Consider the following 21,921-nt stretch of genomic DNA (forward strand, 5'->3'; position numbering starts at 1 on the left):
CGCGCCCCAGCGTCAGGCCAGGTCCGGCAGCATCAACGGAGTACTGGGACACCTGCAACTATACCTGGGATTCAAACCGGACCTACCAACCTGCGAAGGCGAAGTGGTCACATTGAACAGGAAGACTGAGAATGGACGCCAGGCTGCCTTCCGGTGCAACAGGTGCCGAAAGCAGCTGTCGCAGTTACACGGTAGCGCTGCACTGCACGGGCGGAGAGGCGAAGGAAGTTACTTCGCCAACACGAACCGCCTCGGCTGTCCGAACGTTCACTTCTCGAGACGGCAAGCAGGGGCCGGAAACTGCCTATACCTCCCATGGGACGCTCGGCCCCATGCCGATACTAAAACCCCTATATATAAAAAGTAGCGGCAACCACTTCCCTCCTCCTCCGTTCCACTGTCGCGCTCGGCGCGGCCAGCGCGATCGAGGCGCGATATCGACAGTGGCGCCGCCTACGTCGGGCCAGCCGTGGCAGACGACAGCTAACGCCGTACCAGAGGAAATCCGCGGAAAACTTTGATCGCACCCTCGCGTTTGATCGCGCCCTCGCATCGTCGCGTAGCAACGCGACGATGCGAGAGGGCGCAAATACCAAGTGTACAGCAAGCGATTGCGCTCGCCGGATGGTAACCAAAAAAAAAAAAAAGCCTATTGCCCTCGCCTTGACGGTTGCGGTAACTTAAGGCGCAGCAGCATGCCATCCCAACGAAGTTCTTATCCCTAACACGTTTGACCCGTTCGTGCGTACAACACTGTCGTCGCACAGGCCCGAGAATGGCGGTCGGAATGCGCTGGAACGAAAAAAAAAATATATACAAAACCGCAACGCGTGCTTCCACGTGACATGGATTGACCAATGGCGGAGCAGAGGAGGCTGGGGCGACAGGAGGAGGCGAGGAGGAAACGCCGGGGGGAGCGCGGTGGCGGCAAGATCTAAGAATGGCGCAACTTTTTATATATAGGGGCTTTAGCCGATACGCGGTGGCAGCGCCGCTTCCCCCACTGGCGGCTGCCGGATATCCTACTCGAACAAAGCAGTGCCTCCGTGACGTCACTGATGAGGTAAGAAGGTAGACGGAGATGGGTGCAGCCGGGAGGAGGAGGGTTGCCGCTAAAGCCCTCCTTTCCCACTTCGGATTCAAGCTGACTGCATAGAGAAAGAAATTCAACAAGAGGGGACACTCAGCAAAAACTGGCAACAGGAAACACGTCACCATACGTCACGCTATACTTTTGACACCGAACGTTAGCTGCATGCCGCGAGCATCGAAAAAAAAGAAAGTGAACTTTAGTTAACAGGCATTCATTTATTTTTTTAATTCGTTGCCGCGAAAACTAAAACGTTTTGCGTATAAATGAACTTAAGCTTTGCGACTTATTTTCCTTGCCTTACCTAGCCACAGGTCAATGACGCGCCAGACACTCCCCCGAAGCCAGCGAGGATGGCTGCGCGCGCGTTTGAGCGCTCGCGAGCGGCGACCCGTCTGTCTCCTTTTTTTCTTTTTTAAATGTAACCTGGTTTATTGGGCTCTCGGCGTATTCTTGCGTTCCTTCTGCCTTAAATGTAACCTGGTTTATTGGGCTCTCGGCGTATTCTTGCGTTCCTTCTGCACAAGCACAAGACACCACTGCACTATTGGACTACGGCAAGGTGAGAAATCTTGTTTCACAGTCTACGACGCAATTAGGCTTACGGCACGGGACCGAGACTTCAGACGCAGTTAGCGAAAAACAGCTCGGCCATCCTGGCGCAGTTAATTTGAGTTAATGAATCGTGCTGAGACATGTTTCCGACGCTTCCTATGGGACTATTGTAACTTATTTCGGTTTTTGAGCAGCACAGGGCGCCGTGTCGCAGTTAGCGAGAACTCAGCCGTGGTGTGCAGTCTAGTGCATCTTGCTATAGGAGAAGTTTGTGCCGCTTTCTCTGACGCCAGACATTACTGAAAAGTAATTTCGTTACTTTCTGGGGTACTTTTGAGGCACGCTGGCCGCACAGCGCGCTGTGACGCAGTTAGCGATAAGCTGCTTGGCCGTGGTGATAAAGTTAGTTTGGCGTGTAATGAATCTTAGAGGGACAAGTCTGTGACATTTTTTGTGGCTCCGCAACAACATATACCTTCTTTCGGTACTCACGCCTGTAGAAAACGCGATGGGCGATTGCCAAGAGTGATAACATGGGGTGTGCTGCTGGCGCCGGCAGAACGCGCGAACGGCGAACATATCAGAAACTTGTAATTCGAAAATTACGTCTTCTAAAGGACTGAAAAAAGGCATTGCACCCACGCATTTGTCTTGAGAGCCTGTTGCGTCCGTCTCTATGTATGTAGCGTACCGTCGCGTCGCCCGAGGCCAAGTTTTGGAAACGCGAAGTCGCTCGTGTATTTGTGCTGCCAAACTGCAGGAAATAATGCCCGGAAACGGGGGAACGCTTGGAAATCAGATGTTTTCATATACGTTTGGGATGAGTCGGGTATTTTCTACGCCATGTACGTAAAAGCGAATTGCGTTTGTTTTTAATGCCGCCCATTCACCGCTTTCGCACGTTTCGCCTCTACACGCAGTATTCCTATGTCTAAATACCAAAATGTCTCATGCTTGTAACATGCTGTTACGTGCTTGCAAATGTAACATGCTTGTAATTTACTTTTTTTTCAGCTGGTGGCATCCGGTGGAGCTTCATACAGGAACTACTGCCTTACCTGCTGGTGTCACAACGTTGGATGAACGCACAAAAAGCGCGGAACGAGCTTTTATATAGAGCAAAATAAAAATTTCCTCATTTCACAAAAGGTCTTGCGTCTACTTTGTGAAATTGCACGTGGCACAGATTCGATGGGACTTTAGGAGATCGTTCGCAATCATTTTTACTAAATAATAAACCGACTCTGCACGAAGAGCAAAAAAAAAAAAAAGAGTGGGGGGGGGGGGGCGCAGCCGGCGTGCTAGCTTGCGTTCAAAATACGCGCGCTCAAAACCGAAACCGGAAGGGATGTAAGTGATTGACACCGACCGCTTGGCACGCTGCAGTCAATTCGGCCGCTGGGCCCTATGGGAGTGTCCCCTCTTGTTGAATTCCTTTCTCTATGCTGACTGTGTCGACCGTGTTCGCGTAATACCCCTGCCACACGGGCAAAGTAAAGTGCACTTTGAGCGAGTGCATTTCGCGGCTACACTCTTAGTCAAGTACCGTATAATGTCCGGCACATATGCGGTACATTTTCGTTCCAGCGGCATATAAACGGACTTTCAAGCAATATTATGCGTGACAATGGCTGCAGGCGGCAGGCTAGGCCCGCTATATGCGGCCCCGAGCGGACGCAACGCTTATATGCAGCCTTGCAAATTTGGCGCGCAAAAAGCGCGCCGAAGCGTTGAGAGAGCGTTACAAAGCAAAAGCTGTAAGGAGCAGTGAGGGTAATGCTTTGAGGGAGAAAGTAAAGCGAAAGGCAAAAAGAGAGGACGAAGAGAAACAAGTCGACGCCTCCGCTTTGCTTTCATGGCGGAGGAGGAGGAAAGGCTGCGCCGACAGGACCGGGAAGGAGCGAGAACATGGCGCATGCCGGCGTATACGAGGCGTTTGTTTGCGGCGGTAATTATCGTCATATCTTTGTACCGGCGACGTTTTGCGAATGTGTTCGTGTTGTGAAGTGATCTGGCCACGTCGGTGAACGCTCTCGGTGATGTCAGTGATGTTCAAATCCACCGTTGTTGCCGGAAATTGCAAGAAAGCAGTGCAACTTTGACAACTCGTGCGAGTACAACGGCCACACGGGCGATCAGCGGCGGCGGGCCGTCATGTGCGCTGGATCGGCAGGCCCAGGAGTGCGTGCTGTAGAGCTGCGAACCTGTGCCTATTTGGTAGGTCAATTTTTACTTCCTATACGCTACGCTTACTAAATGCTTAATTACTACTATTACATTATTATGAGCCAGCAGATAACGAATGTCGGTGATTTAAATATCTGAACGTGTAGTACTAATGCGAACACGCGCATTGGAAGTTTTGGTGTGTGAAGTAGTTATAACTGCAGGCGTAGCTCCATTTAGCTTTCCCCCAATTGTATGATTGCAGGCGATCTTTTTTTCTTGCGTAGTCAGGTGTCCATTTGTTGAAACTTCATGCGCGAATTTTCGTTAGGGCTTGCGTTTTATAGCGGCGCTGGTAATCGCGTGTAGCGTTCTAACCATGAAATGTGCCTTTTTTTAAATTTCTTTCGTGGGCTTTGCGTGATTAATTCATTTCGTTTCGTAGTTCCAGTTTGTCAAACGACGATTATATTTTGAAAAAAAAAATTTCTGGTGTGTTACGCACTTTCCTCAGTGTAGTGTGTCGATTTGCGTAGATTTCTGGCTTTCCTGTTTAATGCGTCGAGTTCACTAAAATTCAAAGGCCGATTTAGCTCGAAGCTTGCGTGACGCGACCATAATCAAATAACTCCGACGACGCAGCAGCTCCGAAGTAACGGTTTGCACTAGCCGTAGGATTTGCCACATTATCTCTTGGAGATAAGCAGTACACTCGTCACTTGTAGAAGGGGCGAAGTTCTATGCAACTGGCAAAATTTCAACAACGCGACATGTCACGTCGATTGTAGCAATTTCAAGTTTTATGGCAGACAGAAAAATCTGGTTTTCAGTACTTGCGTCGTTCCATAATGTTGTGAGATAAAAGCGCTGCATGCATAGCTAAAAAAACTATGAAAGAAGCAAAAGAACATTACAAGTTGGACATTTTGCTTTTGTGTGGTGATTGCTCTGTTGTGTTGATTTGCGACTATGAAGCTAGCCCCAAAATAGGCCTTAATAAGACCTTTCTTATGAGCTTGCGCTTCTTGAGTTATCAAATTTCTGCATTTTCTTTTTATTCTCGCTTAACTGAATTTTTTTCTATACAGGATTACCATACAGGATACCGGCAATCCTCCTACAGAAGGATTCTACGACTTCAATCTCGCTGCATTGTAGGTAAAGGGCGAGAGAATTAAATAGGTGGCGCCGTCCAGGGGTTGCACGGAGGCCCCGAACAGTTCTTCATATAAGAGACAAAGGCTTTCGAGGACCCACAGACTCGCAGAAAGACGCCCATCGTTGTGAAGCCAGCTTATTCATTCGACGCTGTATTTTCTTGTGTGTGCGTCTGGCCAATCTCAAATCATGAATGGACTTTGTGCGCCTATATCTTCGTTCCGCACGGCATCGAAGTGCGCGAAGTTTCTCTAGCTCGATGTCGAATTCGGTGCGTTTGGAGCTTTTCAAAGTCGAATGTGTGGCAACCTGTAAGGCACCTTTTATTGCGTTCGCTAGGCTGGATGGCATCTCGTCTCGACAGCGGTCTTCCAGGATTGATTTAAATTTCGGCCAGTCGATGGATTGGACGGCACCGGAGCACTTGGAGCTAGTCAGCCCCTCAATCGTGAGATAAGTTGGAATGTGGTCACTTCCCCGCATTTCCAAGTCCGAGAACCATTTAACTCTTCTGTTAAAAGAGCGCGAAACAAAGCTGAGGTCGAGACAGCTACTATACGCGGTTCCTCGCAGATAGGTGGGGCTTCCGTCATTTAACAAGCAAAGTTGTCGTTCAGAAGCAATCGACACCAATCTTCTGCCCCTCGAGTTAATCTTGAAGCTCCCCCAGAGGTAATGGTGGACATTGAACTCCCCAGTGATAACCCATGGCTGTATGGCTGTGGAGTCGTTGAAAAAATTTCCCGTAAGCCCTCGCAGTTTAGACGACTTGATGGTGATAAGTAGGCTCCCAGAATTGTGAAGGTGACCTTGCTCTTCTTCACAGTAAAACACACTTACTGGTTTTCATTGTCAGGTGGCACTGGATGATGAACATATGTCAAGTCACGGCGCATGAACACAATAACCTTGCTGCATTGCCCCTGGGTGGAGGACGTAATGCACTCATACCCGGACAGTCTGATGGGATATGACAGGTTTGGCTCACAAATGACAATAATGGGAAACTGATTTACGAATATAAACTGTCGAAAGTTGGACATGCGCGACTTAAGTCCTCTGGCGTTCCATTGAAAGACAGATGCATTCTAGACCTCCTCTCTGAACGATGACTTCTGGTGGGCCATTGCTTTACCCCTTGGCCGCAAGCACTGGACCCAGGGAGTCCACCACCTGTAGCGCGCTCTGCGCTGACGGGGTTTTCATGTTGCTGAGTAGAACTCGTATATCATCCATCAGTGACCGCAACATTATTGCACAAACTGCAGCAATGGCCTAGCGGTAGAGCATCCGCCTCGCATGCGGGAGGTACGGAGTTCAAATCCCGGTGCCGCCGGGAACCCACCAGTTTTTCTAATGGGTATAGATGTTCCCTGGCCTGGTGCTCGGCTGTCGTGGGGGTCCCCATCTCGAAAGAGGGCCCAATAGAAATCTCAGCTCTTGTCTCTAGGCGCCTCTTGTCCAACTACAGGCGGCCTTGTAGACGAGCATCCGCCGCGGCTGTGGGAGGCAAGTGCTGCGGCCGGGTACCTACCGGTAAAATCGGTACAAGCGCGCTCCCGGCCTGGTGCTCGGCCATTATGAGACCTCAACGCTTGGAAAGGGGTGTTTGACGTCAACCCGATACATGAACCAATAGGGTTTAGTTATTCGTTCTTCGCGCGAGCTGTTCGTGACTGGAATGCTTTAGCACCGACGGTGGTCGCACAGCCTACCGTTGACAAATTTGTTGAACTTGCTGGCCAAACTGTGCTGTCAGCAACGAGTAAGTGATTCTATCATTATTGTATTTATCATTGTTTTACTTACCAGGTAAATTGTAAACCTGGGATGTGATATTGTGGATGATGTTATCGATTTGTATATCTCATGTGCTTTTTCTTTTTTTGCAGTACATAGTATGTAACTGAAATAAGTTGATTATGTGTTGTCATTTTGCCCTACTCACTGCTGTTATCATAGGTTAATTACATTTACCATATTCTATGTAGTTACCCTATTGTATACTTATGTGAATGCCTGTTCCACAATGTAACAAACCCTTGTAACCCACTCCTGTAAAAATCCCTGATGGGATTGACAGTATCACGAAATAAAAATTATAACTTGGCGACCATCAGTCGTCGTTGGAGCAGTGGTTGGTGAGGGTGTCGATGGAGGGGTGGCATTCGAGTTGTATCCATGGCAGGCTGTGCACTTGGAAGTGAGGGCCACTCTTCGGGATCATCGACTCTTGACATTTTCTTCGCTTGCACGGCATCTTTCATGTTGGCGTTCCTCGTTTATGGAGCAGCCGTTTTGGCGAAAGACGTTGCGTTGCTTTGTGCGGTTTTACGTTGCGCTTTTCGGGGGCGATACCGTCACCGTCTAAGTGTAGCGGCAGCCTCGCGTTGTGTGGAATGATCCCGAACCATGCGCTTTAGGACTGCGAATTCCTTCCGCACCCGCGGGCAGTCCTTCAATGAGGCTTCGTGGAAACCGCCGCAATTCAGGACGGTCGCGCGGCAGGCGTCTTCCAAATGGGACTCAGCGCACCGTGGGCACACGGCATTGTTTGCACAAACGCTTTTTATGTGGTCAATCTTGAAGCACTTGTGACATTGCAAGGAATTCGGTATGTATGGTCGAACTGGATGGCGGACATGACCAACTTTGACGTGAGAGGGAAGGCAATCTCCCTCAAACACAAGCTTAACGCAGCGTGTGTTTCCGAGTCTGGTAAGAGGAGCGATGAGCGTGCCTTCAGTTGCTGGCTTATTAATATTGGCAAGTCGTCGCTCGAAGTGAAAATGTCGACGTCATAAATGACGCCAACAGTGCCGTTACCACCAGTAGCAATCTGTGGTCGCACTTGTACTTTGTCAATTTCTGTGACATTCCGAAGGCTTTGTAGTGCGCTACCATGGAAAACGTCTACAGCCATGACATTCTTCCTTGAGTTGACTCTCACATCCTTAATCTCATTCGGCGCAATACCCTCGAGTAACGTTGAAAGAACCTGCCTGTTCAGGAGCCGCAGATTGGTCGTGGGGTCCACGGGCAAGAAGAGCACAGTGTGCGGCCAGTGCTGTGGTGTATCCCTCACGGTGGAGACACTTGCCGGTGATGACGCCCGCAGCAGTCTTGTTTTTGACTTTCGGCTCATGACAACCTTGAAGTCGTCATCCGAGTAATCGTAGCTGTCCGAGTACAACTCGGTGGCCTGCTGTCTGTGTCACTTGACTGGCTCCCGCGTTTCCTGGACGTAAGCCGACCTGACGGCTGCGCGCCAGGAAGGTCCTCGGAAGTATCTTCGTCCATTGCCGCAACGAGGGAGCGGCAGCTCCCAGAGATTGCAACGAAACAAAGCGAAAACGCAGACAACAGTGCAAGCGTTCAGCTAAAGAATTAAAAGCACAAATGAAGCATTAGGAGCAAACAAGTAGTTTCTGCGCATGAATAGAGCTTTTCAGAGAGTGCGAATGATCGCTGTGCAGCCTGTAAAGTATGGCTACCTATTGGACGTAGCCTGCTCCATTACGCAAGTTTTCGTGTTTTATGTCTATAATATGAATGTGGGGGTGAAAATTGACCGTACTTTTGCTTCAATTCTATGTTTATTTGGGCGCAGCTGACGTTATGAAATATTCGAAAGTATTCGAGCACGTAAATTCGAGCACCAATTTACGTGCTCACCACGAGCACATTTACGAATAGTGACTATTCAATTTGAAGACCGAATCAAATAGGACACTATTCGATTCGTTATTCGAAAGTTTCGATTATTCGCACACCCCTATAGCTACAACATTTATTTTACTTTTTTATTGCATTTTGCTCCCGTGTATGACGTTGCTTGTGTAGTGCACCTGTGCTGGCCGATGCAGAGCATATCTATATAAAGCATGACATTGTTAGTTGTCGTTTCTGTTCATCTGTGCGGTGGAGTATTAGCCTGGAAACACAGCTCTTTTGACATCTGCCCCCTCACCTCCAGACCTAGCTGTATATGAAATATAGAACCTCATAGAAGCGCTGAAATAGTTATCTTGGCGTATCCTTGACATTAATTAGCGTAGTTTACAATGTGTGAAGCAAAAAAAAAACGAAAGACAAAAATTATCTTCCTGTTTTTCAATTTTTTTTAAATTTTTTTGCCTTCACTCATTGTTTATTGCGCTAATGTTAAGGATACGCAAGTCGAACACCAACTCACCCAAACTTACACGCTAGTGATCTCGCGTCTGATTGTATATATTCGAGTACTGACGAAAAAATATTTTGTACTATGTTTTCAGAAGCAGCGATTCACCACCTATGCTGTCGTACATGACAGGACGCTGACCTGGCCAGATGGAGTTGTGTTCTACAAATACGAGGCTGATTCTGAGAATGAGAGTGATATTGCCTTCGGTAAGTGACAGCATCACTCATGCCTTCCCGTATATCTATAGCCGCTGGAAGGGAGGCGTGCTCCAATAGGAAGCCTACGTTGCAGGCTGCGGACCTTTTCTATACTTTCAGACGGGCTAGCTGTACAGCGGTGGAAGCTACGGAGTTAATTTTCATTCGCTGGATGATCTGTACGGCACAGATATGCTGTACAAACCTCGCAGCTGTTTCACAGCAACCCTTCTGCATTCTAGGACAGTCAATGGAGGACAGTCAGTCAATGCTTCTGCACTGAAGGACAGTCACGGAAGTCAAGGAAGTCAACCAGGACTGACACTGGTTGGCTACCCTGCTTGGGGGAAGGGGAGAAAAAAGAAAAAAGAGAGAAAGTCAACTGTTGGCATGCACTCGAGTCGGCGACGTTATAAAGAAAACGAAACTATAATTTATGCTGGAGTGGAGGCTTGGGCAAGTTGGAGATTCACGAATTTCTACGTACAGCGCGCACAAGGACGAGACAGAAAGAAAGAATAGTAGCACTTTGGCGCATTTTGCAGTGCTTTGCAATTCGTCCTCATCCTCTCTGTATGGGCTGTTTACTCGCGCGCGACCTCTTCTGACTTTAAAGGCGCATGTACGGCGGCCCAGCATATACGGCAAGTAATCACCGGTGCAGTGCGCTATAGCCAACAAAATACACAGATGCGCTAAATATTTTGCTAGCTCACATCTGTCAAAAATCAAATAAGGAAACTAAAAAATAAAGTAAAACTTGAATAATAATACGCGAATATATATATATATATATATATATATATATATATATATAGAGAGAGAGAGAGAGAGAGAGAGAGAGAGAAACGGGGTGGGAAAGGCAGGGAGGTTCACGCGAATATAGGTATCTTTTGAAGTAATGCGGTCAATAAAATAAAAAAAAGTTACGTTTTCTTATTTTCACGCTATAAAACGCGATTTACACTACTGAACTATTTACAGAGGTGCTTCTATACGTGAAATCGATCTTCGTAGATTTGACTGCTAGACAGAAAAAAATTGCTCGAGAGTATAGTACCATAGCGGAGGAGTTTGAGCCACCATTGCGAGTAGGTGAGCGGTTTGAGGTGTTTCCACGAGTACCGCCGGCCAAATTACAGAGTAAAATATCTGTCGAATACAAGAAATGCAGTAACAGTGGTTCTTTCTGTTTTATTATGGATCGGTTGTTGTGAAGAAATAGATGTAGGAAGTACTTCAGCCTCTATATATATATATATATATATATATATATATATATATATATATTGTGAGCGTATCTACAAGGGCGTCGACGGAAACACCTTCCACACAAACCGAGAGCAAATTGGCGGGGCGAGCAGGAGGAATTGGGATAGTCCGACACGATGCAGTTTCTCCTCCGAAAACTGCAGCCTCTAGTTTTCCGAGCGGGTGTCCACAACATGGGAAGCAGCGTGCAAGGGTGATGAGGAACGGCGGTAAGGTGAAGGAGAGCGACGTCGGGGCGAGCGGGGTGCTCGAGCCATGTCCTGGGAAGGTGAAGGAGAGCGACCAGAGGAGGTTGTGTACGGTCCGGGAACGTAGGAATCTGGCCCTGGTGTCCTGTCTCGCTCAAAGTTGGCGTAACCTCGCCTTTCACCTGGGTGACGCCCCGGAACGTAGTAATCAAACCTAGGTGCGCTGTCTCGCTCAAAGGTAGCATAGCCCCGCCTTTCATCCTGCTGATGCCGACGGCAGTAGCGAGAAATGTGGCCGCGAATACCGCAGTAGAAACAAACCGGGCGCGACGACCGCCACGGAGAGTAGTACGGCTGCGCAGGAGTATTCGCTGCCAGCGAGGCTAGGGGGTCGCGGTAAGCTTCGGCAGGTGGAGACTGAACAGCCGAAGGAGGCCGGGAGGCAATTTCAGCATAACTTGGACGACATGGTCCAGTAGACTTGTCCATTTGGGCGTTTGTCATCGACGCCAGTTTGTCCTTGATGATGTCACTCAGTCCAGAAGGAGCGGGGCGAACGGTCGCAAGCGTCGCAGGTCCCGAAAGATGTCCGTGAAGTTCCTCCCTGATGAGCGTGCGTATCAGGGCTCGCAACTCAGCATCACCGTTGAGACGAGGGTCGCAAGAGGCGCGTGGCAGGCGAATAGACCGGAGCGTGTCTAGACGTCGGCATGCTGTGATAATATCACCAACGCAGTTTGGGCTCTGCATGACGAGGGCATTAAAGGCGACTGTGTTGATGCCCTTCAGTATGTGGCGAACGCGGTCAGCTTCCGCCATGTCACTCTGTGCGCGGCGGCAGAGAGCGAGGACGTCCTCAATGTAGGATGTATAGGACTCGTCCTGGTCTTGTACGCGCGTTGCCAGCCTCTGTTTCGCGATTTCGGAGCGTCCAGACGACATGCCGAATATCTGGCGAAATTGCTGGGTGAACGATGGCCAGTCCGAAAAGTCACTTTCGTGGTTAAAAAACCACGTCTTCGCAACTTCGGTTAGGTAAAAGGAGACATACCGCAATTTGTGCGTGTCATCCCAATGGTTGGCGTCGCTGGCTCTGTTGTAGTGATCGAGCCAATCGTATACGTCGTCGCCGCGGAGGCCGGCAAAGACGGGAGGATCGCGGTGTGTGGTGTTCACCGTCCAGGTAGGCCCAGCTGGCTGAGCAGAGGTGGTAGCAGCACTGGTGGATGGGTTGGTTTCTGCCATCACCCTGGTAGGCGAGAGCAAACGACGACCGGACCGGAGCTCCAGGGGAATCGGGAAAGTAAGAGGACGTGGGAATCGAAGCACGCTCCACCACTTGTGAGACGTCGACCGATGCGATGCCTTCCGAGCAGTCGCCCGAGTCAGAGACGAAGCACGGCACGAGACAAAAGATGATGATGAGTCGTATGTACAGATGACAACGACGATATGCGCAAAATGCGCTCACAACATATATATATATATATATATATATATATATATTGCACAAGAAAACTAAAGAAATAACGTAATCTTAAAATATACAAGAAGTGAAAAGTGATAATGAAGACACTACTAAAGATTAAAAGGATGCCACGAAGGAGGGGAGTTTAATCTACGTCTAACTTACTTCCTCACCACTGCCGAAATGCGGTATACACTTCGCATTCTTTAACCATTGGCGCAGGAGTTCTGAATGTACTACCATGTGTGGCAGTTCCAAATGCCATGCACAGTTCACAAGGTCACTCGATTCGTAGTAGCGAGCACAACTTCATTTATCACTCTACCGCTCCGCTTATCGCAAGCACTGGCCAGACCCTGCGTTAAAAAGTTAAATTATTAAATTCTGGGGTTTTACGTGCCAAAACCAAAATATGATTATGAGGCACGCCGTAGTGGGCGGCTCCGGATAATCTTGACCACAAGGGGTTCCTTAACGTGCACTGAATGCACTGGACACGGGTGCATTTTTGCATTTCGCTTCCATGGAAATGCGGCAGCCGCGACCGGGGATTCGATCTTGCGCCCTCGGGCTTAGCGGCGCAACGCCAAAGTTGCTACGACACCACGGCGGGGCGAACCCTGTGTCTGCAAAAAAGTATTTTAACAAGGTGTTTGCATTTTGCTTCGGGCGACTCGCTGACCAAGGTACAACTATTATGTGCATTGTAAGGGCTGGCTCGTACAGTTTTCCTGGTTTCCCCGCAAGCTTCGAGAAAAACGTGGCAAACGTTTTCGAGTTCATGGCCACAGCAGCACTCAGCAGGCCCTGTACAGAGATTTATTTGTATAAACCAGTTCCGCTTGAGGTCGATGGATTAATAATTAGTTTATTTATGTGTCGTGGGAGATATGCTTTTGTATTGAATTTCGCATGTGGGGCAATTTCATGTAAGATTAGATGGCTTCGCCGTAGCGCCATCAAGCCCCTTCTCCACATAATAACGGTGAGACACTTATCATAATATTGCATATGTGGAGGTGTTCTTTTTTAATAACAACATAAATTTCAAGGATAGCCGGCATATAAGGCAAATCTACTCATCGAGCTGGATTACTGGATTACTCGAGCTTGTGTTGTAAATGTCCAGCAAGGCCGGCCTCCCTTTCTCTCTCCAACTGACGATTGAGGCGAATGTCCCTTCATCTGGACCTAGTGCAACTTTTTTCTCCACTATTGTGAACAATGGGACTCTTCTGGTTTGAAGTCGGTATCCGAAATATATTAAGATGACACCAATGACTGCTTGACGACCCATGCAGCCGACTACGCTGATATTTTGTATTCGCCGGTTTGAACCAATTCCCCTGTTCGGATTATTAACTCACAGATATCTTCACCGATCTTCCGATGGGGATCTTAACAGCGTCATTCACCCAATTCGTTGTGGTACAGTGCCGAGAGAGAGAAAGAGAGAGCGGTGAGAGAAGGCGCAAAGAAACAAATGTCACCCCGAGCTCGAGGTCTGGTTAGCTCTAAGGTAACCGTGGTCGTTTCTGGTAATGTGCTCTATCGTGGGGATGAAATAAGGAGGGTCTTCTAGTTATCCTGACATTTAGATTGAAATGTAATAAGGAGAGAATAATCTCCTTCAAAAGGTCGCGAAATCATGATGAGCCTTCAGAGAGTAACGGAGTAGCTGGAAGTGGGCGGCTTCATTCCTGCTCGGGTTTCTAGTCCACACACCATCCTTCCTCTATAGAGATATACCACCCAATTTTCTTCTCGTCAATTGTTTAGTCACCCTATTTTTGTCACTCCGTTTGCATTATTTCCGGTTTCCTTATGTTTACTTATAGAATATTTGTGTCTTGCTTCAGTTACCGTAACCTAATAACGCTTTCTTTGCGAGACTTGCCACTTTTATGCATCTGTAGTTTCATTTCTCTGCCATTGCCACCGTTGCAGTCATCAATAGCACAGTATCCTACATTAATATCGCTGATCTCTGACTGCAATAACAAAACAATGTGCTAGGTTGTGTCTCCTCGACGTGCTTTTTGGGGGTACAGCTGCTAGAAATCTTAAAACGAGAGAGAGAGAGAGAGAGAGAGAAAGGCGTGTGCATGCAAAATGCAGCGGCAGGTTGTTTGGTTGTCGAGATAAGTGTTCCGTGATCATCTGGTATCACAACAGTCTTCCTATAGCACAGGGCACCAACAATGACCATTCTTTTTTTTAATGTTCCTTTTTTTTCAGATGATGAGGCCAAGGCGGTTATCGAAGAAGCCATGCAGCTCATCCAGAAAAAAACGTGCGTCAGGTTTCAGACCCACAGCGACCAGGAGAACTTCGTCTCTATAGCATACAGAAGGTGCGTGTGCGGTTTGATATTCCTGGGCCCTGGAATATAAGCCAACGCGCTCATTTTAGATACCTAAAAGCATGATGTACATGTCTGGTATATAAATAGCGCTACGATGCCGATGCAATTAGATTTTTTATATACTTCTATATCGACGTCGTAAGCAAGGTGGCGCCTAATACAGCAGATACTTTTCTATATTTAGATGGCTCCATCCGTGGAAACCATCTAGCAACATGTGTGTTCTCTAGAACTACGACGTGTTTTGTTCACATTACACGAAACACGGATTTCACGGATGACCGAGCACTACGCACATCCTTGTACACGTTTTGACCCCACGTGCGACACATGCAGCTGTGATGAGACGCTCGCACGCATTATCAGTGTCTGCCCGCGATATAGTGCCTAGGGGCAAGTGATGTGCAAAGTGATGGACCGGGCAATTTGACAATCGTCCACTATCACAACTGGGGGCTCTAGGCCATTGCTCCCGAAGAACATCCGTGCAGAAGGCCTGATTCGCGTTGCTATAAGATTCCTGTGGTCTACTGGCCTTCACCATATAGGCTTCAAGAACGCCGCCCCCTACCGCTCTATAGCGTACGCGGTTTGTTTGTGCTCGGACTTCTTTCTCTCTTTCTCTTCGCTTTCGCTCTCGTTCTCTTTTTATACCCCAGCTCCTTCCCCCCGTGCAGGGTAGCCAACTGGAATTACCTGTGGTTATTCTACCTGCCTTTCTATGCATCATTTCTCTCTCTCTCTCTCTTGACGACAGTCTGTCTTTAGCAGTGTAAATAGACGAAAGAGAACACATAGACTGATAACACGGTCAGAACAAGCCCGCATAAACGGCACGCTATGACAAATGAAATAGTTCATCTGAATAAATGCTTGGACGCACCACTTGCCTGCTTCGTCCTCAATTATACGCGTTGTCTTCGGTCCTGTGGGATACAAAAAAAATGTCACAGTTTCGCCCTAAGGGCGAAGCAATGAATGCGATAGCAACACAGCAATGTCATACGAAGTAAGGTGAGCGGCTTTGGTAGCAACAACACGCAGAACTGTTGTCGACGCCATCGGCGTTTTGCCCGCGTTAGCTCAAAATGCGTGCGGCGTTGGTGACTGTTGCTGGAGCCTCTGATATAAATAGGCACTTGGTGCCGCAGCTAAACGTCGCCTCCCTTCCCTCCCCCTCCCCCACGGCCTCTCGCGCGTCCGAAGAAGGCGCGTTTGCTCTGCATATATGGTGATTGTAAAGGAGAAAAGAGACGCCTACTTCTGCAGCCCTTAAGCGAGCACGGCGCAGAACGCGCGTTTGTTCTCCGCCGTGCGTTCACTCCCCGTGAAAGACGCGCCCCTCGCGCCCTTTCACTCGCACATACAGCGTTCGGCGCGCGGCGACGATTTCATCTCCAAATGACGTCATACGGAACCTCACGGCGACGGCGACGGCGACGGCGACGGCAGAAATCTGCTTTTGAGTGTCCATATAATTGCTATCGCAATAAAAATGCCGCCTGCTGCCGCAAAAAACTCGCTATGACAAGCTATGACGTCACTGCGTTGCCTAACAACCACCTCGCGGAGCGGCGTGTGCCTCGCCTCCTCTCCGTGCCATGCCCATGTTGCCTTGACCAACACCACCGAAACAAAGAGTACGGGCGGCGCGCAGCAGACGACACGCCGGGATGACGTCATGGCGCATGCGCAGTAGCGCGCAGCTGGCGGGTGCTCGGCGGAGCCGTGTCTGTGTCGGGTGAAGCGAGCGCACATCTGCGCCGGCACTAGCTTTCGCCCAGTGTGCATGCGCTTGGCCTCGGAGTTTGCCATAAAAGTTGTCGCAGTTTCACCTGAAAGGTGAAGCATCAATTGCGATAGCAAATTTGTAGAGAGATATACGGAGTAATGATATTAGCTTTATCAGCTGTATAAACTTGGACATGCAGCAGCACCGGCAACGCGCCGAACTGTTGTCGACGCCGTCGGCATTTTGCCCGCGTTCGCTCAAAATGCCTGCGGCGTTGGTGACTGTTGCCGGAGCCTCTGATATAAATAGGCACTTGGTGCCGCAGCTAAACGTCGCCTCCCTTCCCTCCCCCTTCCCCCCCTCCCCCACGGCCTCTCGCACATCGGAAGAAGGCGCGTTTGCTCTACATATATGGTGATTGTAAAGGAGGAAAGAGAAAAATAATTGTCTCAGTGGGGGGCCCCGTCTGTCACTGTTACGACGAAACACCTCGTGTCGTGTTTTGCCATAAGTAGCAAACGGCCACACCTTCCGTTGCTACCAAAATATTTGCTCCAGCATCGCAACAGACGACGCGTATTTCTCACGTAAGAATTAGCCGGGAATTACTGCGCCCAAACGCCAGATCACCTGTGCCAGAAATTTGAGCACGAGCGAGCGAGTGGATTAGCGGGAAGAGCTATTCATGCGTAGCTCCCTCACTTTCACATGCTCATCAATTACTGCGCGTAAGGTAAATAATGTGGTGCCAGTCTGTCAAAAACGGCCTATAGAATATTTGTTACGGGGGTACCAGGCATCTCAGCTGACGTTCCCGGATAGCTCCAAGAAGAGGCGTCAGAAACACGTAAGCGTTGTCATCGCTTTAAACCGTAACATGCGGACGTTGTAGTTGTAGGACGTTGTTGTAGTAGAGAGAGAGAGAGGAGAGGAAAGGCAGGGAAGTCAACCAGATGAGCGTCCGGTTTGCTACCCTGCAATAGGAGCAAGGGAAAGGGGGAATAGAAAGAGATAGCGCAGTAATTAGGCAGTAATTTTACGTGGTGATTTAGCGGGTATTACAGCTTGAATCTCGTAATATTGCTCTGCGGAACGATTTGTTAACATTTCGCGATGGCCGATAGGTGTTGTGGATCGATATATTTTACTCGCATGGCACGCAAAACCTGTACCGAACGGAGATATAGTGAAAAATTCCACGCTGCTAGGAGACATCACTCGCTGAACTGTCTGTCGAGTGGTGCGGTGCATCATTTATTTCCCGCAGTACGTATGTCGTATCGCCATTCAAGCAGTTGCAAGGCTGGAGAGCACGTTCTGGCAGGCGCATCCATCGCCAGGAGTCAGTGTGGCCAAATAACTACGATGACTACGCTTTGAGAGCACACTTCTTAAAAATTGTATGACTTTTATACTATATATATTTCGACAGACGACCGCAATGATCATCAATGCTTTTCTGTCAAACACATACGCGTCTGTATCAGATAGTATTGCCGACAGGAGTAGAGGCCACACAACATTAAATAAAGGATATGCGCACATTTTGATGGCAATTATTGTTATGTGACAGAATTTCATACTAAACGCCGGGCAACTGACGTTTCAAAGATTTGGAATGGCTAGCGTGAGAAAGCATTATGCGGCTCTTTCTAGTTCATTTTGGTTCAGTTGTGTTGCGTGCTTGGCTCTGAACGTTTCGTGAAAGCTAGTAGGGAGTTTTAGCTTGTCCGTAAACGCATTGCCCTTTTCGGAATGCCCGGTTACCGAAGAGAAGACCGAAGATTTTAAGCAGAGCGGGCATGAGCTACTATTGTAGTTGCCAAGTTCATTATACTTAGCTGTTGGTGAAAGGATTCCGCAGCGAACGCCACCTTAATTTGCAGCCTTTTCTTCATTCTTATTCTACAAGAACACCCATGCAACATGAAATCGTGTCTAACGCGTCGTGGTTGGACAAATTGTCACGAAATGTCGCTGCCAGCGTTGATGATGATGATTATTGGAGTTTATTGTCGCAACGACCAGATGTGGCCAAGGAGCGCCGCTACCTAGGTTGATGCTACAATTGACATCTCCTGTAATCTTGTATTCTATGGGGGTTACTACGATTACGGACATGCTAAAACACTTTTATAATTGTTTCACGTTAACAGCAAATGTAGTTTGCCGGGCAATTACCAGTCCATAATTATTAAACTGTGAAGCATTCTTATCGCTATATTCAGAATAAGATTGCATCGCAGCAATAGGCAAGTATAAACTATTTACGATAGTCAAAGCAATTTATTCTGTCTGTAATGTTGTATTTATTCGCTGCGGTACGTCACGGCTGAAAGTGGCTAGGCCTTCTGCTACCAACCGTGACGGTGTTTAAGGGGCAATGGCGTTCTGCTGCTGAGCACGAGGACGCGGGTGCGATCCCCACCGCGACGGATCGCATTCCGGTGGTGCCGGAATTCAAAGACGCTTGTATACTGGCACATGCCTTGGGTGCACGTGAAAGAACCACAGGTGGCAAAAGTTATTCAAGGGCCCTCCAGTTCCTCATAGCCAACTGTACAGCCTCTGGACGTCAAACCGCACAATTTAATTTAATTTTCTGCTATCGAGAAGGCGCCGTTCGGGGCCCCTAATCTGCCCGCGTGAAACTCGAAGACGTTCTGTAAGGCGCTGCTTCTGAGCCGTGAAATGACTGTTCTCGTGGTGTGTCCATGACTCTTTGCTCTGACGCAGGGGACGCTGCGCTTCGAACGTGGGCATGCAGGGTGGCGAACAGACGGTGGCGCTAGACCCGAGCTTATGCATGGAATTGGGTCAGGTGGCGCACGAGTTCTTGCACGCACTCGGCTTCTTCCACGAGCACAGCCGGCCCGACAGGGACGAGTACGTCCGCATAGTGTGGGAAAACATCATTAAGGGTGAGTGGGCTGAGTTCTTTTATTAAAGCGAAGCTTTGTACCTCTACCAGCCAAGGGTCCTGTCGTGTCCGTCGTTGTAATCAAAAAACGATCCCGACGAACCGCTAACAATTGCAGGTATAGCAGTATAGCTTACTTGAATTCAGGCATTCAGCGTACAACTAAGCACTCGTTTTCGCAAGAAAAACCACAAAAAGAAGCTTCAAAGTGGTGAGCCAACATGATGGATGATAAGGGCTGCGGGCAAACAACGGAAACAGGCTCGGTGCGGTCCGTAAGATTACATTGCAGCTGTTGCAAAGCTTATTCAGCTGCTTGAAAGAGGGTTGACGTCATTCGAAACCCTTCCAGCCTAGTAACTGCTTCGGTTCATTTTCTAGACTACCCCACTATGGGTAGACCACGGAAAGCAAAGACGGCAGAAGAAGAGCCTGAATATAAGGCTCGGCGGAAAGAACAAATATCAAATGCGCCGCAGTCACCGTGAGGGTGGCGTAAAAAGCTTCGCTTTCCAACCACCTTCACAGGGTGGATTGGCGGGCAATTTTTTGATCTGTCAACGCCGTTGCTACAAATGCCGTAAAATAAAGTTGAACCGCTTGAGGAATTGGAGACCTAAACAATTAGCGCCGCTAAAGACCGCGAGCTTAGATGTTCAAAGTCATGACACATTTTTATTTGCTGAGCGTTTGCGGTCCTGTCCGCTTAGGCCGGTTTATCCTAACAAATTTGCACAGAGCCGCTCAGCGGGAGCACTACTGCATGTGCGCACAGCGTTCATATACCAGCAGTGGAACGTAGAACGCTATCCACGCTACGCTATGAAGCGAATTCAGTGGAGCGCGAGACTGCGCCTACTTGGTTATTTGTAGTTTTACGAACGTGGAGGCTCCATCTCCTTCCCTCCCCCACCCCCGAAAAAAAACGGACTGACTGCAAAAACAAACCATTGTTTTCATTTAAGATCAGAGCACCTAGTTCCCTTCAAAAAATTTCCATCGGAGTCAATACACTTGTCAAACCTTTTCTCCAACCGTTCAAAACGCTAACTGCTCAAGCAATGCTGAGGAGTGGCCCCTGCGACGTTGTCTTCACCTCGTGCACAGTGGCAAGTTTCCTTCCTTTACCTGATTTTCTTTATTAAAGATCCCCGTCACACGAGTGCACTTGTCGCACTTTTTGGGAGGTCTGCAATTGGCTTGAAACTAGTTTGGGTTTGGGGTTATGCCCATATATCACCAGCTTTATTCGCTGGTGATGATCTGCAAAAGGTTATGGTCATTACCATGTGATTTTTCAAATGCTCGAGCGAAATCAAACAAATGTTCTTAGTTTTCTTTGTTTTTTTTTTTTTTTTTCTTTTTGCCCTTTGTGAGCAGACTGCGAACAAACTTCGCGGCAACGAGTCTCATGCCCATGTCCACTGTCCACACTCAAAATTCACTCACAAGAGCTCCACCTCATACCAGCAGCTTCTGAAGTCTTGTCACTTGCGTAGCGACGACTCTCGTTGATTTTTTGTCTAACCTTTTCGACAATCTCATAGGAACGACTGGTTGAAGGCTGGCGGAAATGAAGACGGTCTTTAACGCACAATTAACATCTTGGGCTCTCCCAAAACACTGAAAACCACGTGTACGGCTGACTGTCTCCTCCAAGCATGTCAAGTGTTTCTGTGGTCATTTTTTGTTGAAGTATAGTAATCAAAATCTCAAGGAGATTTGCTGTTTGTTGCGAGCGGACGTCACGATTTCTCAAGAGTAGCGTGACAAGTGTGGAGGCGACAGTCACCACAAACTCGTAAGGCATTTTACGGTGGCATGAGCTTGTGTACTCACTTGCAAAGGGTGCACATAGGCTCACCTAACGGGAGAACGCAGTATTACATTTACGAAGAGCTCCATGAAGCCAATGTAGCTTTCTTTATGTCTTTGCATGATGTCGCCTATATCTGTTGCCACAATTGCACTAACCCCCATTTGTTTCATGCTAGGAGCCCCCCCCCCCCCCCCCGACAGTTTTTACTTTGGCACCTCCGACTACGCATTTATATTTCACTTGTTTTCATGTGTACTAATGTTGCAATGAAATTCCACTTCAACTTTTTTTTATGCATTAGAGGGGGGGGGGGGGGTTGAGATTGGTTGTAGCAACAAGCAGGTTTAGCCTGGTGGTCGAGGCCGGCAATTGATCCGCCCTAACCAAGCTGACTGCGTGTCGTTGACATCTCTAGTAGAAAGGCTAGTTAAAAAAAAAACGCGAAATGAAATACAGTTCTCTGCAGCCACCTAAGCGCGGGAAATGGGAGCAGAGCGGGGCGTAAGCGACGCTTTGCTAAAATGTCTATTATTCATGCAAACTCCGCTATTTCGCGAATTACCGGAGAAGCCCACTGTTTAATCAGTGTTCCAGCGCTTGGGGTTCTCGTTAGCTTATTTGTTATAGGAACCGCACCCGTAAGGAGGTCGTGGGATCAAATCCCGGCCCCGGCGGCCGCATTATGATGGCGGCGAAATGCAAAACGCCCCTGTACCGTGCATTGGCGCCCGTTATGGAAACAGAGGGGGTCGAAATTAATCTGGAGTCCCCACTACGGAGAGCCTCATAATCAAATCGCGGTTTG

General features: G+C 48.4%; 1 protein-coding gene across 1 annotated transcript in view; it reads left to right on the forward strand.

The window, feature by feature from the left end:
* LOC119437482 (hatching enzyme 1.2) overlaps positions 1 to 21,921 on the forward strand; it is a 94,176-nt gene that overhangs the window by 66,307 nt on the left and 5,948 nt on the right. Inside the window, exons 3-5 of the mRNA XM_037704493.2 lie at positions 9,247 to 9,361; positions 14,519 to 14,633; positions 19,114 to 19,298. Of these exons, the coding sequence (XP_037560421.1) occupies positions 9,247 to 9,361; positions 14,519 to 14,633; positions 19,114 to 19,298 (415 nt within the window). The remainder of the gene's footprint in view (positions 1 to 9,246; positions 9,362 to 14,518; positions 14,634 to 19,113; positions 19,299 to 21,921) is intronic.

Source organism: Dermacentor silvarum, chromosome 1 (assembly GCF_013339745.2).
Source record: "Dermacentor silvarum isolate Dsil-2018 chromosome 1, BIME_Dsil_1.4, whole genome shotgun sequence".
Lineage (NCBI taxonomy): Eukaryota > Metazoa > Arthropoda > Arachnida > Ixodida > Ixodidae > Dermacentor > Dermacentor silvarum.